The sequence below is a fragment of the Xyrauchen texanus genome, chromosome 30 (genome assembly GCF_025860055.1).
Source record: "Xyrauchen texanus isolate HMW12.3.18 chromosome 30, RBS_HiC_50CHRs, whole genome shotgun sequence".
NCBI classification, from domain to species: Eukaryota; Metazoa; Chordata; class Actinopteri; order Cypriniformes; family Catostomidae; genus Xyrauchen; species Xyrauchen texanus.
The window spans coordinates 20,053,663-20,080,123 of NC_068305.1; the positions used below are offsets into that span (position 1 = coordinate 20,053,663).

The 26,461-nt window shown below is 37.3% G+C and overlaps 1 protein-coding gene across 2 annotated transcripts in view; it reads left to right on the forward strand.

Moving 5' to 3' along the window:
* The first annotated feature begins 8,392 nt into the window (after positions 1 to 8,392).
* The window catches only part of LOC127624125 (vascular endothelial growth factor receptor 2), a 35,245-nt gene continuing 17,176 nt past the window's right edge, over positions 8,393 to 26,461 (forward strand). For both annotated transcript variants that reach the window (XM_052098796.1, XM_052098795.1), the window contains exons 1-12: positions 8,393 to 8,663; positions 16,724 to 16,820; positions 17,086 to 17,300; positions 17,675 to 17,796; positions 18,851 to 19,019; positions 19,378 to 19,514; positions 21,294 to 21,486; positions 22,500 to 22,617; positions 23,015 to 23,184; positions 23,312 to 23,468; positions 25,697 to 25,808; positions 25,960 to 26,068. In XM_052098796.1, the coding sequence (XP_051954756.1) occupies positions 8,600 to 8,663; positions 16,724 to 16,820; positions 17,086 to 17,300; positions 17,675 to 17,796; positions 18,851 to 19,019; positions 19,378 to 19,514; positions 21,294 to 21,486; positions 22,500 to 22,617; positions 23,015 to 23,184; positions 23,312 to 23,468; positions 25,697 to 25,808; positions 25,960 to 26,068 (1,663 nt within the window). In that variant the 5' untranslated portion in view covers positions 8,393 to 8,599. The remainder of the gene's footprint in view (positions 8,664 to 16,723; positions 16,821 to 17,085; positions 17,301 to 17,674; positions 17,797 to 18,850; positions 19,020 to 19,377; positions 19,515 to 21,293; positions 21,487 to 22,499; positions 22,618 to 23,014; positions 23,185 to 23,311; positions 23,469 to 25,696; positions 25,809 to 25,959; positions 26,069 to 26,461) is intronic.

The window sequence follows — 26,461 nt, forward strand, 5'->3', positions numbered from 1 at the left end:
TTTTGTGGACATGCTGTACCACTAGGCAAGGTCTGTAGGCTATAGTAGCCTATAAATCTGCTTGGTTGTAAAATGTCTATTGCTTTTTTTGTCTTTTTATGTTTAGGCATTTGAAGTGTAATGTTTTACATGAGTACAGTCAAACCTGAACACAAAGCATTACCCATAATCTGTTCAATAAAAATGTAACAAAAATGTACAAAAATGTGTGATCTGATCTCAACCTTGTCTTCTGGCTAACTGGTAAACAATCTCAAAATCTCTCTCTCTCTCTCTCTCTCTCTCTGTGTGTGTTCATTAATAATTATGAACAACAGTAATAATGATAACAACAATAGGCAAATAAACTGTACATCTGAATGGCTGTACATCTTAATGTGGCCTCACAGAACTTTTGGGTTCCTCCAGATTCTGGCTTTTACAAAAGAGATCTTCCAGGAACCACGTATATGTTACAGGTCTTTCAAGAACCCTTTCATAGAATATGAGTACCTCTAACTTCCCCCAAAGCACCTCGACGTCTCATGGTAATGAAAAGGAGCCTCCAGAACCTCAGAACTGAATACAAAGTGCTTAAAGGATCCCACAAGTTCCTGCAAGAACCGCAAAGACAGTCAATGGTTCAACCAGTAACCCTACTATAGGAGAAAGAGCTTTGAGGCACCTAAATTACATTTTAAAGTTCCTTGAGTATCCGACAGGATATTTGAGGCACCTTTAGTTTTTACAGTGTATACTTCAAGCCATTTCTTTTTTAGCGTCTTTTTTAGCTCTTCTGTAAGAAGTCAAACAAATTAAAGGTGGCATTGCTAACATAGTTATGGATGTGAATACACACGAGCTTGTTCAATATACCATTACAGTCTTTAGTACTTTGACGCTCGAATTTTTAAACCCAGAGTTATTCCTGTCATGAGAGCCTACATTGCTGTGAAAAAGTATTTGCCCCGATCCTGATTTCTTCTGTTTGTCTGTATGTCTCATACTTTGATTATTTCAAAAATTCTAACAACTTCTAACATAAAACAAAGGCAGTCTGCGTAAACAAAAAATACAGTTTTTAAATGGCAATGATATTTATTGGAGCAAAAAAGTTATCCAGTACCAACTGGGCCTGTGTGAAAAATATTTGCCCCCTTAGCTACTAAATCCCCAAATAAATTAAACTGAATTCATAATGGTGTTCAGCTGGACTAGACACACCCAGGGCGGATTACTGCCAGCCCTGTTCAATCAAATCAACACCTAAATAGAACTTTTCCAACAGCATGAAGTTAGCTAAAAGGTTTCACACAGTAGCACACTATGTCAAGGTTGAAAGAAATTCCAGAAATGATGAGGAAAAAGGTGACTGAAATATATCAGTCTGGGAAGGTTTACAAACCTATTTCAAAGGCTCTGGGACTCCAAAGAACCACAGGGAGAGCCATTGTCTCTAAATGGAGAAAATTTGGCATAGAAGTGAACTTTCCCAGAAGTGGCCGACCTTCCAAAATTCCTCCAAGAGCACAGCGACGACTCATCCAGGACATTAAAAAAAAGCCAAGGACAATATCCAAGGAACTGCAGGCCTCTCTCTAATCAATAAAGGTCACCGTTAATGACTCAACTATCAGAAAGACACTGGCCAAAAATGCCATCCATGGAAGAGTGGTGAGGCAAAACCCACTGCTAACCCAGGGGAACAATAAGGCTTAAATAAGTGCCAAAACACACCTTGATGATCCTAAAACCTTTTGGAAGAATGTACTGTGGACCGATGAGTTGAAAGTGGAACTGTTTGGTAGACAGGGGTCCCTTTATATCTGGCATAAATCAAACACAGATTTCCATAATAAAAACATCATACATATGGTCAAGCGTGGTGGTGCTGTAGTGTGATGGTGTGGGGGTGCTTTGCTGCTTCAGGGCCAGGGAGACCTGCAATAATTGAGGGAAACATTAATTCTGCTCTCTACCAGAAAATCCTAAAGGAGAACATCCAGTCATCTGTCTGTGATTTGAAGCTCAAGTGCAACTGGATTATGCATCAAGACTATGATCCAAAGCATAGGAGTAAGTCACCCTGTGAATGGCTCAAAAGAAACCAAATTAAAGTTTTGGAGTGGCCTAGACAAAGTATTGACTTGAACCAGATTGATATGCTGTGGCAGAACCTTATATGAGCAGTTCATGTTAAAAAACTCTCCAATGTGGCGGAAACAAATCAGTTCTGCAAAGAAGAGTGGGCCAAAATTTCACAACAACATTGTGAAAGACTGATCTCCAGGTATCAGAAGATTTTGGAAACAGTTGTTGCTGCTAAAGGTGGTACAACCAGCTATTAAGTTTGAGGCAGTTTGTTTTGCACATGGGTGATGTAGGTGTTGGATCACTTTTTTGCTTCAATAAAAAAATACATTTGAAAACTGTATTTTGTGTTTACTCAGGTTGCCTTTTTTGTATGTAATATCTCGTTTGAAGATCTAAAACAATTTAGCATGAAAAATACACAAAAATAGAAGCAATCAGTAAGGGGGCAAATACTTTTTTCAAAGCACTGTATTCATGCCAGAAGACTGTAGATAGTGAGATGTTGTTTATACAAATCTTGGTGAAAGCCAGATTTTAACATGTTCTTGACTGAGTTCCCCAAGTGAAAATCGACTGTCAAGATCTTTTTGCCAAACATTTAACTTGGAGATCATTGCCACATTAGCTGTATTGCAGTTTACAGTAGTGTTGCCTTGCTCCACTATGCTTTCAAACAAATCAAACACTCACAAATGTGACAGTATCTTATATAGCATTTGATTTATTCTGCATTTGAGTTCATACGTTTCACATGATTCATGAAGTGGTATGCTTAGAGCGTGTTGGTCATATTGCTCTATCACTCTATTGTCTTGTGATGGTTGGCTGTAGGTTAATATTCAATGGTTTTTCCTGTGTTTTCTTTTCCAGTAACCAGTGATGACAGAACAGGAACTTGCACACCTTGGCCAGGGCCAATGGGATGTGGGACTCAATAGAGAAGTACTAAATAATTATATCACATATATATCATAATTTACAACATATTTAAACTTAAACAGTCAAAACCTAAAATTATATGATTTTAAATGCATGTATGAATCAATTGTAACTTTAACTGAAAACAAGACTTTTGTATCAGGAGATCATGGATGTCATAAGGATGATGCCTCTAATTCTCCATACAGTATATTGGAATATAATGTATGATGTATTATAGTTTTCTAAAAAAAAAACAATTGTCAGACAATCTAAAATGTACTTTATGTGGTAACATCTAAATTAACCTGTATTTTTCAAGTCAAATTATTATTTATCAGGATTTAATCTGAATGCATTAGGTTATACCAACAAAACTAACTGTAAGGGTTTGATTAAACCAAAATAGAGCCTTAAGGGAACAATTACAGGTTGCCACTTTTTACAGTGTGCCAGATTGATGTAATTTATGCTTAATCAGCTTAATTTGTATCCAATTATATATTGTCCTTGTTTTGCACTTGCTTGTATTGAGACAAATCTGTACAAGCCACTCAATTGAAAACAGCACATCTAAAAGAACAAACCAACACAAAGAGTTCCCTTTGGGGGCTTTTCTTTGCCCGCTGTTCGCACTGGTCCAAAAGATAGGAAGTGCTTTCTTTTTCTGATCTCCTGTTCAGAGGGGAAGTGCTTTAGGTGCTATGACTCCCAGTAGAAATGCCCAGAACAGGAAACATGTGGTGTATGGAGACTCAAACTCTAACTCTTTCAGTCAAGACTCCACCTCAACAATCCAGGCTTTCTAAGACCCAATGCATCAGCACACATTGCGCACCTACCAACAACTACAAAAAAAAAAAAAACCCACAGACCTTAAAGTTCCTATAAAGAACAAGTGGAGTGCTGATACCCTAAATATCAGCACTCTTGGAACGCTGCTTGTCCAATGCGATTAAAGGCCCTTACGTGTTGTATAATTGCAGTTAACCCGGGGACAATGTAGGGTTTCTAAACTCCCAATGTCCTCACACGGTTGTGTAGCTACACAACGAACAGTTGACTCAAGACACAGCATTGTCCATAATTCATACACAACACATGGCCTTTTCAAGTGCATTGTTTTTTCTAGAGATGTCCTGTGTCATACCAGCTTACCGTTACACAACAAAATCTTTATCCTTTGGATCCACCCATATCCCACTGGCAGCTTATAGGACATACTATCTCAGCTTGCTGCAAAAACAAGGGAGGTTACCAGTACTCAACCTCCTTACCTTCAGAGAGAGAGAGGGGGGGGGGGGGAACAATGTTAATGATTGTATTCCTGTAACACTTTAAGGTACAGGAAAAATTACCACCCAGATTGTTTACAGACAATGGAATGGTCAAAGGGTCTTCCTCAGCAAAATAAATATGTTTAAGACTGTTAGTTATTTAGACACAAGCTCTCAAATAGTCTGTACCATTTTTGTTTCGGTCAGTATGCCTGAAGCCAGTCCAGGTATAGGGTATTCAATGAATTTTAAAGGCAATAAAAGTGCTATAGTAAACCTGTTAAATGGTTAATTGGTAGTTACTTTATGAGGTGAAAATTATATATAACAAGACAAAAATGTAATTTTATGGTAAAATTGTTATATATATATATATATATATATATATACACTCACCTAAAGGATTATTAGGAACACCTGTTCAATTGTTCATTAATGCAATTATCTTATCAACCAATGACATGGCAGTTGCTTCAATGCATTTAGGTGTGTGGTCCTGGTCAAGACAATCTCCTGAACTCCAAACTGAATGTCAGAATGGGAAAGAAAGGTGATTTAAGCAATTTTGAGAGTGGCATGGTTGTTGGTGCCAGACGGGCCGGTCTGAGTATTTCACAATCTGCTCAGTTACTGGGATTTTCATGCACAACCATTTCTAGAGTTTACAAAGAATGGTGTGAAAAGGGAAAAACATCCAGTATGCGGCAGTCCTGTGGGCGAAAATGCCTTGTTGATGCTAGAGGTCAGAGGAGAATGGGCCGACTGATTCAAGCTGATAGAAGAGCAACTTTGCCTGAAATAACCACTCATTACAACCGAGGTATGCAGCAAAGCATTTGTGAAGCCAAAACATGCACAACCTTGAGGCGGATGGGCTACAACAGCAGAAGACCCCACCGGGTACCACTCATCTCCACTACAAATAGGAAAAAGAGGCTACAATTTGCAAGAGCTCACCAAAATTGGACAGTTGAAGACTGAGAAAAATGTTGCCTGGTCTGATGAGTCTCGATTTCTGTTGAGACATTCAGATGGTAGAGTCAGAATTTGGCGTAAACAGAATGAGAACATCATGCCTTGTTACCACTGTGCAGGCTGGTGGTGGTGGTGTAATGGTGTGGGGGATGTTTTCTTGGCACACTTTAGGCCCCTTAGTGCCAATTGGGCATCGTTTAAATGCCACGGCCTACCTGAGCATTGTTTCTGACCATTTCCATCCCTTTATGGCCACCATGTACCCATCCTCTGCTGGCTACTTCCAGCAGGATAATGCACCATGTCACAAAGCTCGAATCATTTAAAATTGGTTTCTTGAACATGACAATGAGTTCACTGTACTAAAATGGCCCCCACAGTCACCAGATCCCAACCCAATAGAGCATCTTTGGGATGTGGTGGAACGGGAGCTTCGTGCCCTGGATGTGCATCCCACAAATCTCAACTGCAAGATGCTATCCTATCAACATGGGCCAACATTTCTAAAGAATGCTTTCAGCACCTTGTTGAATCAATGCCACGTAGAATTAAGGCAGTTCTGAAGGCGAAAGGGGGTCAAACACAGTATTAGTATGGTGTTCCTAATAATCCTTTAGGTGAATATATATATATATATATATATATATATATTTAAGTAAAAAGTATGATTGACCTAATAGTTAATGGTGACAATTTATTTTAGCCAAGTTTAACAAGACAATTGTAACATAGAGGTAGGCTGAAGACAGAACAAGATGAAGACGATGATGAAATGAAGTGCAGTTTATTTACATGACATGGAAATCCAAAACCTGAAACAAAAGAAAGACTAGACTTCACTATAACTTGAACAAACTATTAAATTAAACCATAAACAAGAACATGAAATGAGAGCAATGAATAAGAACAATAACAAGCCCATGCACAAGTGCTACAAAGAGTTGCACAACCACAAAACCTGACAAAGGACAAGTGAACACGAGGACTATAAATACACAGACTAGGGAGACCATAATAACAAGACAACCAATGAAAATACAGAACTGATAACAAGTTGACCAATGACAAACTAGAACTGATAACAAGATGTCAAGACTAATAAAGAAGAACCAATAACAAGATGAAACGCATGTTAAACAAGATCACGTGACACAACCGGGTAAATCACATGACAGATAGGGACTAGGAAGTAAACTTCAAAATAAAAGACATGAAATCAAAACATGAAAACTTGAAAGTGAAATTTTTTTTATTTGTGCATATTTTTGTGACAGTGTGTGCTAACCTAATGGTAATCTGTTGTTTGTATGAGTGACACTCTGCACTGTGTATACATGTTTATTGGTCTTTGCTCCTGAAAGCAAGTTTCTTTTTTTGCCATGAATAAAAATAAATAAATAATCAGTTTATTTATTCCAATTGTTATGATTAATTAGTCCTTATTTTATTATAAAGAAAACTCACCATTAGTCTTTGTTTTGTGCATGTTTAAATAGTGTTATTAGCCTATGTCTAATGGCACTTTTCCACTGCACATTACGGTTTGACTCACCTAAACTATACTCGCTTTACTTTTCTGAGCTTGCATTTCCACTGCAGTTTAGTGCCTCCTCAGCGTGGGTGGGATTATAGGCTGATCGTCATAGTTGCCCCACCTCTTCTGCCGTGAAATCATCTTAAACATGACACAAACTGACCAAAACAATAACACAACCGCTAGCTGTTAGCTACTAGCTCATTGTGCTGCATAAAGCAGTTGTGGCATGGTGATTTACACATTGGCCTGGTTGTTTTAGAAGCAAGCTTCCAGTAGCTGGTCAACTAAATTAAGTGAAGCTTTCAAGTAGTGTATAGAGATAACGTAAAAAAACATACCATCCTCAATCCAGCCCAGGGCACTCTCCCTCCCATTTCTCGGCAGTTTAAATAGCGTCCATTTGGTTGAACCACTTCTGCTTTTCCTTGATGGTTCTGTAGTCACTTTTTAGTTTTTTTTACTTTTCCCTATACTGTTGGTAGGTCCGGTGGTAGCCATGTGCGGCCAACAGCTGAGATGGTTCCTGAGAGACTTTTCCGTTTCGCTCATCGCCAACGAGTGGAACGTCTGCACCTCGTTTATTGACCACGGCGTGGTTTTGCACACAGCCATTTATTTTTTCCCAATTCGAAAGTCACGTGAACAAATGATACTGCTATCGCTGTTACTAAAAATTTAAAACTAGCGGGTTGATGGCGCGTGTCGGAAATCCAGTGAAGCTCGTAGTGACGATTCTCTCTGACCAATCAGTGATCTTCTGGATTTTGACATCACATTTAGTATCGGCTCGGCTCGCTTGGAACCTCAACCGATGTGGTACTAAAATAAGTATCAGGTACCAGGTATACTATCCACAGTGGATACTCCCCAAAAAGTGACCAGAGTCGAGTTGAGTGAGTTGTACCTTGCAGTGGAATTTTGTTATGAAATCGAAATGCTTAAATATTACAATTTTATTTCTCAGTTGCTAATATTAAATCAAGTGTCTGTCAGAGATCTCAAAAGATGTCATTCATGTCCAAAGCAATCAGGTCTGTTTTATTATTACTGTACATGTGCCAAGAATGTAGAAGCGAGGAACAAATAATACTGTGGAACTTTTTGTGTATTAATAGAACGCTCTCTTTCATCCTTAATTTCATTTGGGGCGCAATGGCCACTTGTCCTTATGTGCGTGTCTAGCTCAAAACCCGTAGTCTACCTGGATTTACAAACATGGCCTATGTCATTTAATGCAAAGGTAACTAATATTGACAAACCTATGATTGAAGAAGCGTCGTTGGGCAACTGGACTTTCAACATTAACACAGTTAATTAAGTTTAACATGATTGCTGTTCAGATAGCAAGGTCGAGATCAGTGCAGTCGATATTGAGCAAATAAGTCGCATTTACTTCAGTTTGTTTAGTGCAAATGATGCATTTAGCATATTTGCACACTTCTTGATTGACTTAAGTGCATGTCGTAATGAATCTCTGATAAACTCATCCTGCATCGGCTTTTCTGTTTAGCCCCTATACATTTAAATAAACGGTCATATGTTTGTAATGAGTGTGAGTGCTCCTCCCTCATCCTCCTCACCATTAGCGCACTTTCATTCACTCATCCATCGGTGCGCGCAACAGGTTTCCATCTGAGTCAAGGCAACGCAAGGAGTTATCATACATAGTTTGTGTTTTATTCGTCACTGCAGGTTTAAGGATAAAACAACAACAACATATATTAAAGAACACAAGTGTGCCGTATAAACGTGATGAGGTGCTAGAGATTGTTTTTCCTGAACTTTTCATGCCGGGACGGTCCTGCGTTAGTGGCGGGCGATGGCAAAGACATATTTTGTCCTTTCTCTCGTCGACATTGTTTTTATCATCAACTTGGCTATAGGTAGGAAATACACATATGTTTACATACAAATGTTAACATCGTCGTTCTATTTCACGTCATTATAGGCATCTAATTGCAAATGCTTTTAATTGTATTGTACAGCTTGTTAATTGGTGATTGATCCTACTGTTGCCATTGCTGAGTTTCAACTGGTGTTTGAGTTATGCCATATAATAGGTGTTAAAGTTGTGCACTTTGTGATTAGTAGGCTAATAGTTTCAGACAAAAGCCTCTGTCTCCTCCTGTAGTATTTAGGTAGACACTTAAAGTTGTTTGGGTAGAAAGTTCCAAAATATAGGTTATATATACATTTTAGCATTGTTAGTAGAAGTATTAGTAATAAAAATGCATAATTTTTATATTTAAGCATGGTGTTTATAGCAATTTAGCTAGCTTAATGTGTGGTTTAACAACTGTTACTGAGGAGGAAAAAAAATAAGAATATCAGCAGCACCAACATTCTGCACTTACAAGGGTAGAACAATGCAGAACATTAACCAATGTAACAAATTTTTTATCTGTTCTATAAGAGGTCAAATTAAACTTACATAAACTTAAATGTATAGTTTCAATATTTCAGCATAGGATTGACTGAGAAAGTTGTTTGTACACTTAGAAGAGTTCAAAATAATTAATCTGATTCATTGTTGGCCTTATCTTGTAATCCCTTCAGTTCGCTCTTATTCAACAGATACAATCAGGCCTTCAGCACTATTGTTTAAAAAGCTTTCAGCGCCCAGTAATTCAAACTTTAAAACAAACCGTCAGTCTCCATGGAGTGCATGTATTTTAGCGTTATTGTGTTTTTGTGTGCCCACAAGAGTGTGTGTGTGTGTTCCCTGAGCTAGTTCCTCTGGAGCAGGAATCCCACCTCAACCTTTGGAGGGTGGGGCCATTTATCCTGGCCCCGGCCCATCTGCCATGGCTTCCTGTTTTGATTCAGCCAGGCCACTGTTCCGCTCTTGCAGCTCCAATGGAAAATATCACAGGGTCCCAAATCACACTGTTACATGCCACAATGAACTGCAGCGCTACTTGGCCTGCGTGATTATAACATCATCAGAAATGTATTTATCAGCTGCCTATCAAATCTGTATGAATTGTGAGGTGTCCATTTTCATGAGGATTTACGCTAGTTCTCTACATTGCTGAATCACGTTAGAGAGGAAATTCAACTGCAAGAGTGTGTTACAAAAAAACAAACTATTAATATCTAATATTAATATCTGTCAATCAACATGCGTTTGTTCTTGTTTTTGAACACATCTCTGGTGTATGCAAGGGTGTCATTTATGGTGGGACAGGTGGGACATGTCCCACCCACTTTTTGCCTTTGCCAATTTTGTCCCCACCACGTTTTGAAATAGCTTTCATCAGGAAAGTGTCTAATGTGGAGGAAATATCTCCAGTTCTTGAGCAGGAGTTTCCAATTCATTTGTGTGTATTTTAATAAGTGACAGTTCAGCACTGGAGTTTGTTATGAGTAGTTGCAGTTGTTATCAATGAAGTTGATTGAGTTGTTCTTGTGCACCAATTTGCCGCTTAACTACCCTCTCCGCTGTAGAGCAGCTCACGCTCCGTACAGTTAATTTGCGAAGCAAAATGCAAACAGAAGTGTCCCCACCATCAGTAGAGGATCTGTAAGCCTTCCCTGGGCACTGCATAGGGCTGCTAGGACCACCGTGACAAGTGGTGGAGTGCCACCAGCGGTGAAGTGCACGTGAACATAACATCTTATTAAACCTAGGAAAACTTGAAATAAATTTGTGAAATAATAGAAAACAATCAGTATAGTGAAGTATTTGATCATTTGTGACTGTTTTGTCATTTTTTTATGCTAGAGATATTGACTATTTCCCTTTTTTAAAGACTTTAAATTGTTATGGCACTGGTTTATATTCACAAGGTTTTACTCACGTTATTCAAGTTCAGCTGTGAATTCACTTCATTATTTGCAGATGTAAGTGGCAATTTTATAATTATGTTGTTAATGTAATTTATATCCACAATATTCCAGAGCCCCATGATGCTTTGCGGGCAACGTGGGCAGAACTTCTTGTTAAACGTAAAAAATCGTTTTGTTATGTTCCAACACAGCATTACAAATTACAGAAACTTGCGAACAAATGATCACAGAATTATAGTTTTATATTTGTCTTTACATCTGAAACATCAGTATAAACTTCTGCTCCCCAATACTTGAAAGCACTGATTGTTTTCTCCAAGCATCAGTGTGTATGGAAAAAAGGCATCTTTTGCACGGTGCAGGAAATCAGCCACAGGTACCAATCTGTAAAAACAGAAATTACTGCGCATTAATGAATGAAGACCTTTAAGCACACATAATCAAATATGTTGAAAGGATTGAAGCCTGTCAACCAAAACATGAGCTCATTGATGTCATTAAATGAGTCTGCTTTTTATCCATCTGTTACTCCTGGTCGGAGTCTTTCGTAAATATTTAGTTTATACGTAGGGTTACGTCCTACCTATGTTTAATGGTGCAACACTCAAATATTTAGTAGTATGCAAATTGCGACTAAGTGCCTATTTACACCACAACTTGGCTAAGTTGTAACTTATGTAGATCCCCAACGGCGTCCATCTCTTGCGGTTCAGACTTCATAAATGTTTGAAGAGGCATATCTCTATCATGCCCTCATCCACAACACAGCATCGCTCAGTTACAGGAATACAGAAAGCGATCAACCCAAGATAAAAACCTGAAAATGTGTTGAGATAACAGACAAAAGCAGAAAAACATAATCAAAACCATCTAAGTTTTGAAAGTTAATGCACACCTGTTGTGTAATGGTCACTGTGACTCGCGTAACACCTCAAATGTGCATTCATTTTCAGTTATTCGACAGTCAATTATTCCTTCATATGTTAAAAAATGACTAACTAAACCAATATAACAATGACTTACAGCTTACATCCTCCAGTTTACTCTTTAAGTTTGGCACTCTAGCATTAACAAAATGTACTTACTTTAGTTTATACGTAGGGTTACGTCTTATCTATGTTTAATGGAGCAACACTCAAATATTTAGTAGTATGTAAATTGCGACTAAGTGCCTATTACACCACAACTTGGCTAATTTGTAACTTATGTAGATCCCCAACCGCGTCCGTCTCTTGCGTATCAGACTTCACAATACATGGCTTATCATAAAAATATGAATCAACGCATTTTGACTCAACATACCTCATGTAACAACGTTAAAATATTCTTAAGTAAATTTTTATTTATTTAAGTAAATGATGTGTTTGTAACTAATGAAATGCGGCAATTGTTGTTGAGCGGGGGTGCTGTAGTAAAGACACCTCCGCTTAAATCTCTGTGCTCTTAATGGCACCTCTGCTTAAAGGGGCACCTTTACATTTGTGAAGGGCAGCTTTAGATTTGTGAACGAAATCCCCATTCTGTGCATGTCAGTGGATGGAAGAACCTGAGCAGACTAACCTGAAAAGCTATGTAGCATATTAGCACCTTCACAGCTGTAAAGTTTGACATGTTTTGAGAACGGTAGATAATTATGGTTATTTTAAAGAATATATTGGAGGTCCAGACAGCAGGATGCTCGTGTATTGCAGGACACAGACGTTTTTCGTGTAAAATAAAATTATTTTGCGAGAGATGAATGTGTAGTAAGCTCAATCTAGCTTTATAATTGTTAGTTTACATACATAATCTCTGTATCTAAATGCTATAACCTACATGAAATGTTTTAGTGTTGACTGAACAACTGATCCTGTTGATAGATTGAATTTATTGTTCTTTTGTAGGAAATAATGATGTGTTATCAGCCACACAATGAACTGTGCCGTACATATTTATTTGGACATAGAGTGCATTATAAACATTGTAAACAAAAGTGCAGTGTTCTCTGTAAAACAGTATGTATTATTAAAACACTGTACAAATAAATGTAAGTGATACTGAATTAATGTCCACACTGTTTTCCAAATCACATTTTCCCCTGAAGAGAAGACAACCACATTCTGAAAAGTTTCTCAAAAGAAAGCGAATTGTAGGCAGGAAAAATGCAGGAAAGAGGAAAATCATAATACAATTAATTTAAAACATGATAAATCTAATATCTAATAATTATGATCTTTCAAAGTAGAATTTATTCATTTAGCATCACAGCATGAAAACAATTGAAAACATCCTCACTAAACACAGACAGTTCAGGAAAAACACAGTTGCTTTTTATACTCAGTAATAATGCCATTTCAAAACATGTGAAACATTCACAAAGGCCAACTTTGAATAGAAATGAACAAACTCTCCAAATGTCTAATTTTTCAAATTAGATAAACTTTCAGCACATGTACACACACCTATTAGCACAATACTGCAATCTTTTAGATGTAATTCATTGCGCTTTGTTTCTGGACTTAAATCGTAGCCGGACTGTTACGGTGGAAAATATAAGTAATCCGCTGTTGACTTCTTTCCAATAAAGTGAAAATAGCACACAGATAAATTATTCCAAGCTTTCTGATGTTCCTCTTACAGAATTTATTATCTGTCTGTCCGTCTGTCTGTCATAAAGATTCAAAATTAAGAGTGTGGCCCTCGAGGGTACAGGAATCCAGCTTTGTGACCCCTGACCTTTGCGAAGTTTAGTAGCCCTGATGTACTGTTATACTGTGCTTATTCCACGCTTTTACATCCCTTACTATTTCCCTCAGATAACTTGATAGTATGAATAACATGAGTTAGTTATAGATAAGTTTCCCTTGACATAAGCTCTGTCCTACAATTCAGCATCAGGATTCTCACTCGAACCATCAGAATGGAATGTGACCTGCTGGAATGTGATGACGGCAGGGTAGAGGAGCTACCCCAAAAAGTACATTTGAAAAAAATGGAATTGGTGGCATTGCTTGCGATGTGTCTGTGAAACAGACTGCCCATGAAATGGATAGCAATGCTTGCAATGCGTTTATGCAAACTACTGCCTGTGGAATGGTTGGAAATACTTGCAATGTAGATTGTTAAAGACAATCATATAATTTAGACATTATTAGGGCAGTGCAACCAACAATGCAAATACCTTCACTTGTATGTTGAAATGTCCCCTTATTACAAGGAAAAACATTGGAAAACTGCAATACATGATTGGTGTATCCCATTTGATTTTAAAATATTCTGCCTGGCACAATTATGCATGCTTTGCTAAGATTCTAAGATGTTGTTGTGCTTACTGCTAGATGTCAGTAGGCAAGCAGAAACGATTGATCCTTCTGTTTAAGAGAGAACGCAATAGTAAACGTTCTTACAAATCATGAAAGATATGGTGTTAATTTGAGAAAGGACAACTACAATGAAAGCATCAGCAGGAAATATTATAAATCGAAGAAACAGCAGTGACAATTCTGCAATAGGAAAATTGCCAATGGACTATAATACTATCGAAATACCAGTCAAACATTTTTAACCATACCTGAACTGAAGAAAGAGTTTAATCAGACCACATTCAGTATTATTCATATTTCAAACTGCAAGAATACTCAATCCTGATTGCCCAATGCAAGAATATAGTAGGGAATGCAAAAACCAACGATAACGTATGCAACATGACCCCGACTTTCTGCGGAACAACATGAAGATCGTTGAGCACAGAATACTCTTGTAAAAGTTAACATTGACAGAAAAACTTTCTCCCATTTTCTCCCCAATTTGAAATGCCCAATTCCCAGTGTGCTCTAGGTCCTCGTTGTGGTGTAGTAACTTGCCTCAATCCGGGTGGCGGAGGATGAATCTCTGTTGCCTCTGTGTCTGAGACCATCAATCCGCGCATCTTATCATGTGGATTGTTGAGCGCATTACCACGGAGCCATAGCGCATGTGGAGGCTTCACGTTATTCTCTGCGGCATCCACGCACAACTCATCATGCACCCCATGAGAGCGAGAACCACACATTAGAGTGACCATGAGGAGTTTACCCCATGTGACCCTACCCTCCCTAGCAACCAGGCCAATTTGGGATTTAAGTTAACAATTAGAGTCTGGAACCACCATAGACAATGAGGGTCCAACAACAATATTCAGATCAGTGTTCAAATCAAATGGGTTTTTCAGTGTTTGATTAGAGTTGTTATAATGGTTGACTCACAGTCTCTGCATATGTGTTATTGCGAGAGTCCTGTGTTCCATTCACTAGAAGTTGTGGTTTGAAATTGTATTTTTAACACCTCCAACTGCTTCTCTTAGAATGAACAAGCATTTGTCTCAGATTTAAGAGATAGCAGGGGGTTAGAATAAAGGATAGTACACTAAAAAAAACCAAACAATTCTTATTATTTACTCACCCTAATCCTATCCCAGATGTGTTTGACGTTTTTCTTATGCAGAACACAAATTAAGATTTTAGAAGGATATTTCAATGTTATGTGCATGTGAATGGTGACCAGAACACAGACAGTCCAAAAATCACATAAAGGCAGCATAAAAGTAATCCATTCAACTTAATTTGTTAAATCCATGTCTTTAGAAGTGATTTGATAGGTGTTGTTGAGACACAGATCAATATTTAAGTCCTTTTTTACTTTAAAAATGAACATTTATATAGTGTCAGAAGATATGGATTTCACCACAGGAGTCTTTTGATTATTTTAATCCTGCCTTTATGTCCTTTTTGGTCCTTCTGAGTTCTGGTCACCATTCACTTGCATTGTATGGACCTACAGAGCTGAAATATTCTTCTAAAAATCTTAATTTGTCTTATGCAGAAGAAAAAAGGTCATGCATATATGGGATGCCATGAGGGTGAGTAAACGATGATAGAATTGTAATTTTTGCGTGAACTATCCCTTTAAAGATTACTGCTTTAAAATGAAGCTAGAGAAAAAGTTACATTTAGAACTGAATTCAGTTAGTCTGGGCATAATATTTACCATGTTAAAGGCATAATGGAGACTCTAAAACATTGTAAAATACTGTACCTTTTTAAGCTACTTAGTATTGAGGTTAATCTAATAAATGACTGCCATTTTCTCAGAGGTTTATTGCTCTAAGGATGGAAGCTAAGTATTTCAGTGTTTGGTTTTAAAGTGAAATATTGTGATATGCTGTCTAGAGATTCAAATTTACAATGGCTGTTTTGTGCACTTTCTCTATTCTCTATATTCTTGGTTACCTGTTTTTGAAAGGGTTTAAGTGGTTTTGATATAATTCATGATAAACAGCAAAGCTGTATTTCTCACACAAACTTCTCAAGTATTTATGGGTATTCTGGACACTGTACTCTGATGCATCAGAACATAAGTGCATGGTACATCTGAGATGAAGCCAGGATAAGAGCATATGAATAACATACAGTATACTAATGTCAATCAGTAAAATTGATTTTAGCGGAGTACTGTTTATAAAGGGGTAATTCACGCGAAAAAATTTAATTCTCTCATCATTTACTCAACCTCATGCAATCCCAGATGTTTATGACTTTCTTTCTTCTGCAAAACACAACAAATATTTTTTAAATAATTTCTCTGCTCTGTAGGTCCACACAATGCAAGTGAATTGTGGCAAGAAATTTTAAGATCCAAAATGCACATAAAGGTAGCATGAGAGTAGCCCAGACTACTCCAGTGGTTCAGTCCACATCTTCAGAAGCAATATGATAGGTGTGGAATATGAAGCCTATTTATTACTATAAATTCCACTTTAACTTTCACTTTCATAATTTTCTTCTTTTGTTTTTAGCGATTCGCATTCTTCATGCATATCGCCACCTACTGAGCAGGGAGGAGAATTTATTGTAAAAAACACTTAAATATTGATCTGTTTCTTACCCACAACTATACCTTCAGAAGAGATGGATTAAATAACTGGAGTCATATGGATAGCTTTTATGGTGCCTGTATGTTCTTTTTGGAGCTTCAGAATTCTGGCCACAATTCACTTGCAATGAATGGACCAACAGAACTTAAATATTCCTTTAAAAATCTTTGTTTGTGTTCAGCAGAAGAAAGAAAGCCATACACATCACCTTTCAGTGAATACCAGCTGCTTTTTAAACAAAACCTTATTGTATTTTTCTTTCAGCGATAGAGCTTAGGTTCGTACCTGATCCTCCAACCCTAAACGTCACTGAAAAGACTCTCAAAATCAATGCTTCAGATACACTGGAGATCACTTGCAGGTAACAGTTCTGTCTTTGATTCAAATTGAGGTTTGTTGCACTAAACAGACTAGTTTACTTTCTCTCTCTCTCTCTCTCTCTCTCTCTCTCTCTCTCTCTCTCTCTTTCTCTCTGTGCTGAGGATTTTTGCATTTGCGAGGAGGGCAAGGGACACTGTCAATTCAATTTATAATTGTAAAATCAGAAAGCAAAATATCCAAATATATATAAACAGTGAAAGTGTTGCAGTTTACTCTGCTGAAGGTCTTGTCTACCTGCTATTCAGAGGTCGCCAGATCCTGGAGTGGTCTACACCTCACAACCGAACCCGTTCCGAAAACCGGCTCACCACATCCGACTGTAGTGGAGACGGACTTTTCTGTAGCACTTTAACCCTCACCAAGGCAGTAGCCAATGAAACGGGAGAGTACCGCTGCTTCTACAAAAACCTGCCTATAGAGGACGGGAAGACTTCAAAAGCGGTTTATGTCTTTGTACAAGGTATGTTTTTCATTGTGAATATTTTGTTTTACATCTTTAATAGATAGATTAGTTTAAAAACAAAACATGTATTGAAAGAGAGTGGAAGAGAGAGTTTGGAGTGTTACAAAAACATTCATTTTATACTTCCTTTGTTATCATTCAGAATAACCTCAACATTTTTATTGACCCCTTTATTTTCAGCCTCCACGTTTTACTTACAAATACAATATTTCACATAAGCTATAGACTCCTCCCCTGCCTAGACAGACAAAGTATAGGAAATTGCTGGGTTGTTTTGAGAGTCGGTTAATGTAAGTGTTGTTGTGTGAACTTGCTCTCCACTCCATACCTATGAGAATTAGTTCAATCTAAGCAAAACATGCCCATTGCAGATTACCGCACACCATTTGTCCGAATGGCTCAAGATTATGATGTGGTGTTCATCCGGGAGGGAGAACAGGTGGTCATTCCCTGTCTAGTATCTGTGGCGGACCTAAACGTTACACTTTACACAGTGAGTATATGCACACATATATTAATCTATCCTAGATCCTAGATAAGAATCAATTCACTCTCTCCTTTCACTACAAATGCAGATATACAGTACATACGCTTCTGTAAGCACAAATATATACACACAGACATGATACAGTACATTATCTAAAAATATGGTCTAAGTATACATAATACCATAAACCATACTGTTGATAGCACACTGGCTTGATGAGTTCTCTTTATAGTGTCTATGTACTTTCTTTTGAAACATAAAGTTGGTTGTGGGACATGTAAAAGGGCTTGTCCCCTTTTTTAAATATCTAATAAGCTACAGTTTATGTCACAGCCGTGAGCATGATTTGTTGCTTGCTATTGTTGGTCAGAAGTAGGTGGTATAAGGATGGACATTCTCATTGTAGAGATCATTATATTTGGAAAAAATGTGTGAGTGCAAGATGAGTCATCAATAGTTTTGGTTTGATTTCCAAGAAGAGAAATACTGTATTTTTAAAATGCATACAGTATATTTACTACAAGTTAATTTTATCAACTTTGACAAATACTAACGTTACATGGAGCAAAAGCCACAAAACTTTAAACATGACAAATGCATTTTCAAATTTTCCAAACATAATGTTCCATTCACTTTATTTTTAGGTCAACCATATAGATAATGAAACAAACTTTTACCAGCTTAGATAACAAATTGTCTTACTGTCTTGTGCAAAAGCCATTGTTCAAAACAGTATGATACGCTATACGTACAGTATGATAAGTAGTATACATATCTTTGAACGAGTTCTGTGTATCAGCAAAGATTATTAAGGAGCATTTAGGAGCTATTTCTGATCTAATCCTTAAAATTATTATTATTATTATTATTATTATATTTGCATATTTGTGTGTATAACCTAATGTAATAAGGTTGATTCAGTGATGTTGAATAATATTTTTGACCTTAAAAAAAACAAGCTGATTTAGATTTTATTTAGTTACCACATGAACACATTTTTTTAGGTAAAAATTTTTTCAGTGAATCATAATTGTGTGTTTATGATGTTTGACTTTAACAGAAGTATCCAGTAAAAGAACTAGCCACTGATGGCAAAGAGGTCATCTGGGATAGCAAGAGGGGCTTCATCCTCCCTAGTCATGTAGTCAGTTATGCTGGTGTGGTCTACTGTGAAACCATTATTCTAAACGAGACTTATCAGTCCTCACCTTACATTGTGGCTGTTGTTGGTAAGCCAGATTTGAGAACCCTGAATTGTGCATGAATCAACACTTGTATACTGTATACTTGTAAACTATGTTTTTTTTATATATTGTTCTATACTATGCAATTTTAATCTGGGCAGGTTAATTATGTATGAAGTTCCATAAACAAGTAATTTGATGTGAACATGTTTCTTGTTTATTTCAGATTTATGAACATGTTAGAAACTGATAAAAGCTTTCTATTTTAGAAGAGATGAGATTGCATGTTTCACAAATTATTTGTTGAGACTATTGAATACTCTGGTGTGAGATCTGCTGCCCTGGTCTCAAGAGAACAATGCTCCACCCGGCACGTCGCTTACACCCCTTCCCTCTTCCGCAGGATACAAGATCTATGAACTCACCCTTAGTCCAGCTCATGAGAGGCTGACGGTGGGGGAGAGGCTAGTGCTCAACTGCACAGCTCACACGGAACTCAATGTGGGAATCGACTTTCAGTGGACCTTCCCTCATGAGAAGGTCAGGAACTTAAAATTCATCATCAGCCAATCTCTTGTGTGATTCTTGTGTGAATTTTAACTGCTGCATGACTGTTTTATGAAATGAACGTCTCCCGAACAGACATTCAAAAATCATAATTTTTCATATGAATCTACCAAGGAGGTCTGCGTTCCATTCAAGTTGGATGTGGGATATTCCTACTTGATATCTCCAACCATAAATGCATTCCATTCAACGATATTCGGAACTGCAACGTTTCTGTTAGCTAAGCAGGGGTTTGACTCTCATTAGACATGTCTCCTAGAAACCCAACTGATAAACAGTCCTGCAGTGTTAGCATTTGTGCTTCAGGTGTACGATTATCAAAAGAGATTATAATGTTTTATACACCTGTTTCTGCAGGCGTTTGTTAAACAAGCTTTAATATCATGTAATGTGGAAACAAACTCATTTACCGATATTACTTAATAAAGTGAATGTTAACATGTACTTTGTATATCTTCCTGAGTGTTGACATATTTGTATGACATCATGCCCCTGCTTCTCGGCAAAATCAGAGTTGAGAATTTCTGCAGAAGTTGTAATTGTGGCTTCAAGATGCATTCAACAATGCAAAAAGCACTTACCAACTTACTTGAAGAGCAAATCAGTCCTCCTTTCCTGTTTAATAAATGAAGCAATCGCACTGTCAAGCAGAACATCTCATATTTTAAATCCATAAATCCATAAATCCTCTTTCTCAATAGTGATAGCGGCAGTGATGGTGATCTTGCGCGCTTCACTTTCAAATTACGTACATCACTTAAAGCGTGATTGCGTCACTCAAGGCCAGCTAGAAGGCCTCGACTGGGACATATCCTAAAGACCACACCCACAAGAACAAATAAATCTATTTGATTGGCTGATGAATCTGACAAACTGACTTAAGTTGCTCATTCATTTGCATTGTTGAGGGATTCTGTGTAATTTCTGAAGGCCTGACGGTGTGGAGCTCAGTCTCACACACTGCTTCGGGCATGCGATTTGTGAAACAGTTGACAGGCTTCACTTGTAAGCATCAAGGAATAAATTCTGACTGGATAAACATTTAATTTTTCTCTATTTGTTTGTAGATTAATTAAGAGTGGAAAGCGATTTAAAAATACATTGGCAAAAAGGTGATTGAGAATTAAAGGATGAAAAATATTTATGTATTTGGCATGTTAGGCCAGCAGAGAAGGCTTTGCTGGCCCTCAGAATTCGCCACTGTCCTTAAGCTAGTTTAAGCATAACTTCAATTCAATTTAATTAAATAATAATCAATTCAATTCATTTTAGGTGTTTTTGTATGTATATTGGCTTTCAACAGAATACATTTTTTTACATATTTTATGACAAAAGTTTAAGACTTAAATTGAACAAACAATGACAAATTCAAAACAAACAAACAAACAATCCTCCTACCCCACCCAACCTGGACAATGCACAAATAAACTATATTTATTACCTTAAGGACCTATTTCTACTTGAATTTTGTGTGTGTCACCTGATGTTTATAGGTTCATTTAGTCAAATTAAATAATATTTTTTGACATGATTAAAACCAACTAGTATAGATGTCTCCACGTGAAGCACATTTTTAGGTTACCCGAAAAAAATTGTTTTACCGTGTAGTTGCATTTCATCAAATATAATTTATCAGAAAGGTGCCGACCAAATATGTCTATGTATACTTTCCTTTTTATTAAAAAACTGTCACATTAATTTTGTTGAATTGCAATTCCATAAAAATCATTATGCAACTCTCTCCCCTTACAGAGAAGTGTGAACAGCTCAACACAACGGTCACGCTATGACACCAAATCCTACAAGAAGAAGCTGTGGAACTCTTTAGAACTGTCCAATACCCTCATTGTAGAGAATGTGTCCATAAATGACACAGGGGAGTATATATGCACAGCCTCCAGTGGTCAGATGCAGAAGGCCGCCCGTGCCTCCCTCATTGTCTATGGTACGACCCTAATTTCACAGTCTTTAGGAATAACCTCAACTTCAACAAATAAGGAGCATAGAGCATTATATATTTTAAAGGACCCGCAACATTTATTTTAAATTATTTGCACCTGTAGATGGTGCCAAATGACCATCTTTTAAGTAGGGCTGTTGATTTCTCGCGTTAATTCAGTGCGATTAATTTGACAAAAAATAACACGTTAAAAAGATTTACGCAATTAATCGCACCATAATAAGGAAGATTCCCGAGAAATGCGAGCTTGTAATACCACCTGTTTACTCCAGAGGGCAGTAAGTGAAATTTCAGCTGTATGAGCAATGCACAGTTTATACAGTGAAGAAAACAACCCACAACACTGACATGCATTATGTTCTTGCGTTCAAAACACATGAAGGAGCGCAAATGCGAACTAAGGGATCTCAAGGTGTGTTTAAAGATTGAGTATTAAACTATATTTAACTTGACACAGTGACCTAAACATTTTATGTTTATGATGCAACGCACCCGAGACGCTACACAAGCATGTCTGACGCAGGTGTAGATTGACGGGCTCTTAAACAAGCCCTCATAATAAATCTCGAACTGATTGACAAATTCACTTGTGAAATGGATTGCTGTGAACTGTATTACAATGATTGAGTTATGATCAATAATATGGTAGTAAACAATACATTGTATTCTAAAGCCGCTTTTTGTATATTATTAACAATGATGAACTCTACTGCTACAAGAATGTAAAGCATTTTAATTATCTGAATATTTTTATTTTATATATATATATATATATATATATATATATATATATATATATATATATATATATATATATATAAATAAAAATATTTTCTTACAAAAAGTTTTTCTTACAGAGGTTCAGAATGAGGGTGGACAATGATCATGTTTTACAAATATATGATATTTAAACTGTGTATAATATTTTTTTGTGCAAAAAAAAACAACTTTTTGTTGCATTGTACTAATAGTATGCACTAACTTTTTTGATATTTCAGAGAAGCCATTTATAGCACTGAATGATCAGTTGTTGCAGACTGTGGAGGTAACTGCTGGCCAGGAAGAGGCAAAAATCCTTGTTAAATACTATGCCTATCCAGAGCCCTCTTTCAAGTGGTAAGTGGTTAGCCAAAATAGTGTGTGAATTTGCATAAGAGGTGAAGTATTTTCGGTGCCTTCGGGATGCTTAGTCTGTATAGACTACAGACACTACATCGCCTCATATATGAAGCATTTATAAAAGCTTTATAAACACTTTATAAGGGCTTTCTTCATTCTTTAATTGAAATTCTCTATTATCTCTCTGTTAAGATGTTTATCAATAACCAGTAATGTGCATTGCATTGTTTGTTAGTTATTAGGACTTTTTTTTAGGATAGCTTTTTCCAGCTATCTGTCAGATTTTTTTTTTAATGTATTGTCCCTTTAAAGAATGGAGTAGGACTTTCTGTTCAACTGACTGACTGAACTTGAAGCTTGAGCATGAACCTTGCTTTTACTTTTGTCCACGCAGGTATAAAAATGATCAGCCAATATCCTGGAAAGATGAGTACAGGATGAAGCCTGCCAGAGGATCTCTCACCATATATGGTGTAACAGAGAAGGATTCTGGGAATTACACCATTATAATGACGAATAAGTTCAAGGAGGAGCAGAGAAGAACTTTTCAACTGTTGGTTAATGGTATTTTCACTTTCTAGTTTTCTCCTCTCCTCGCCTCTCCTCTCCTCTCCTCTCCTCTCCTCTCCTCTCCTCTCCTCTCCTCTCCTCTCCTCTGATTGTGTTTGTGTGTGCGTGTTCATTTACACAGATCATCCTAGGATATTTGAGAAGGAAGTACCTTCGGATCGAGATGTTCATATGTATGGCAGTAGCCCTATATTGAGATGCACTGCAAGTGGAGGATCCAGCCCTGTCAAAATACAATGGCAGTGGATGCCCAGAGAGGACTGTCCAATCAGATTTCAGTAAGTTATAACACACATGATTTGATGTTGCTGTGTTCTTTTTTGGCTTGTACCCAGCCTAATACAGTCACATTACACTGGAGTAATACAAACAATGCACATGTGATGTTAAGTTTTGATGCTTCTTGTGACCTGGTAGTAGATACAGTAGTACTTTAGCCTACCTCAGTCCCAATAACTGCAATGAGAGATCATTTGAAAGAAACCATCAGCGGCTCACGATTTCTGCAACTCAGATCCTGAACTCAAGATGCTCAGTTTCTGTGTAATAGCAATTTATTATTTGAAAAAATACCTAAATACTTAACATCTCTGGTTGGTACAATGAATGTACTGTATTTGACACAGTGTACGTTCTGAAGCACTTCAGATCACAGCAACAACAGGATTCCCCATGGCCCCACAAATAGCTGACTATTAAGAAGCAGTAGTAACCAAACTATTCTGCAATTAGCTCTGAAAATCATTTGTCAAATTCATACTACCTTTATGCCATATTAACTTGTTTGTTTTAATAAGCAGTCTGCAAGAATGATGGTTATGCTTATGTTTCGATAAAAAAGCAGTACACTTTACATTCAGTATGTCTACATGGAAGTCATATGTTATATTATGCTGCTTTGTCATTTGTTATTCATCAATTTCCACAGTAGACCAAGATTGGGACCATATGAGTAGCCCTTTTCTATTTGTTCTGGGGCGGGGGGTTGCTGACAATATCTTTAGTCATTGTTTTTGTTGACAAAATATGCAGAGACAGAGAATGTTTGGGGGTCCTGATTTGCTGCTTGCTTTGGTTAGGGTAGACCGGGGCTAGTTGTCACACCTTCAGTTTCTCAGAGTAGGTTTATTTTCTGACATTTAAGAAACACATGACAAACTGCCCTGATAGAAATATGACATGCCCTGACATGACTTAAATAAAATATGCCTTTGTCCTTTAAACCTTTCGATAAAATCTACATTCATAATATAGTTGACTTTCAAGGGTTGAAAAAACATTTTTCCCTGGTTTGCCAATGTATCCTACAGTGCAATTCATTAGGTGCTCTAATTGGGCAGTCATCCTGAAAGAACTGTTGTGATTAGGCCACCCGTGATTGCTAATTTGGTTTGTCCCATTATGCTAAGAAATGAGCACCTGTGAGCTTTGGTTGACTTCTGACTTTGATTGGCAAACTGCATTCACAGAATAGCTCGTCCAAGGATGTTGTGATCATGTCATGAGTGTTCAGGGTCAGCCATCACGCGAACCTTATCTACAGACTGCACCCTCACCTCTTCCGTAGCCCTCATCACAACTTCCTGTTGTTCTAAAAGCAGACGCATTCAAATCCTCTGTCCTTGATTAAACAAGAAAAATAACACAATGTCTATCACTGCACCTTTCTAACAAGGCTTTACCATGGTCACCCTTTTCTTCATCTTTCACTTCATTTTTTATGTGTCCTATTTTTGTGCTTGTCTTTTTTAATCTTTTCCCCCCTTTTCCTCTCTTTCTTGTCTCTTCTCCCATGGTTGACCTAAGTGAGGCACTGATGTCTAACCCATGTCTGACCCTGATGTCTGCTTGTTGACATTTCTGATAATTCCCATTGCTCATAAATATGTTGTGTAACAGTGCTAGAAATAAAACCATCTGTAATTAAATGAATTATGTTATGATTTTGACAGTTGCAATAATAGATGTATTCGTGCTTTACTTCTATAGTGGATAGTTGTTTTTGATTCGGTTACATTGTGTTTTCTGTTCCCGCTTTGAATATCTATAGCTAGATGTTTATTCTAGTGTGTTTTAGTATTTTTTTCTTGTGTGGGTGGAGGGGGAGGAGGGGGTGGAGTGTTTGAGTGTGTCTTCAGTCGATGGGGGTGTGCGACTTTCGTTCAAACGCGTTTCATTCGAGTTTGGGTTAGCGCCATGATGATACAGTTCGATTCTTTGCTTAATTTGCGCTTGGAGGAGCATGAGATCTGGCCCTGACCTATATCCTAATTATTTACAATTAGTTGTTTTATTATTTACATCTAGTATTTTTTTTTTCCTGCTGTCTGTGAACTTATCAGAATCGAACTGTGGCATATTGTATGGTTGTGAGTCGTGACTTTACACTCTGTTTGTACATGCATTGGTTCGAATTTTATGGATCTATAATTATTGTAGTTAAGATAATAATTATTATCATTATTACAGTGGTAATACTATCTTTTCTTTAACATTCATATTACAGACCAAAGTCACACCAGAATGTGGTGAAGTGTGATAAATGGAGGGAGATATCAAACAACACAGGAAAGAATCCCATCAGCAGCCCCATATCGACTATTGAGCGATCTCTCAAGGTGAACATCCTCACTTACCCTTACTTGACCAGAATGATTAGCTTAGGGTTCATACATAACCTGTAAAGCAATTTCACACTGTTGTAACAACAATAAATTATCCACTGCCTTTAGATGCAGTTTTGACGTGTCAATGTGTGTTCTCCCATAGACTATTAGCACACTGAAGATCCAGAAAGCAGTTGACCATGCTCTCTACAGATGCATTGCCACCAATAAGATGGGAACAGATGAAAGAGTCATAGTATTCAGAGTAACTCGTGAGTGCTTCCTTCACTTAAAAAAATAAATAAAAACACCTTCCTTTCAATAGGCCTACACCTGCTGCTCTACCTCAATGCAGCCAACAAGAGTGTCTTTTTAATCTACTATGATGAGGAGGATGGCTCCCGGCCCCCATTCGAGGCTAATCAGCCGAGGAGAGGGATAAAGGCAGTTTGGATGCGGCCACCCTCCTCCTCATCACATCTACGTTAAAGGTGCACTCTGTAAATTTAGTTTATGTTGTCTTTGATTTACACTGACACCTAGGGGCATGGATGCAGCATCATTCAAATTAAATAGTTTCCACTTCTCAATGCCATTGTTGAAATTCAATATTCACAGTCAGCCATGATAAATTTAATCCATATGTGATTGTGTTGAATAGCATC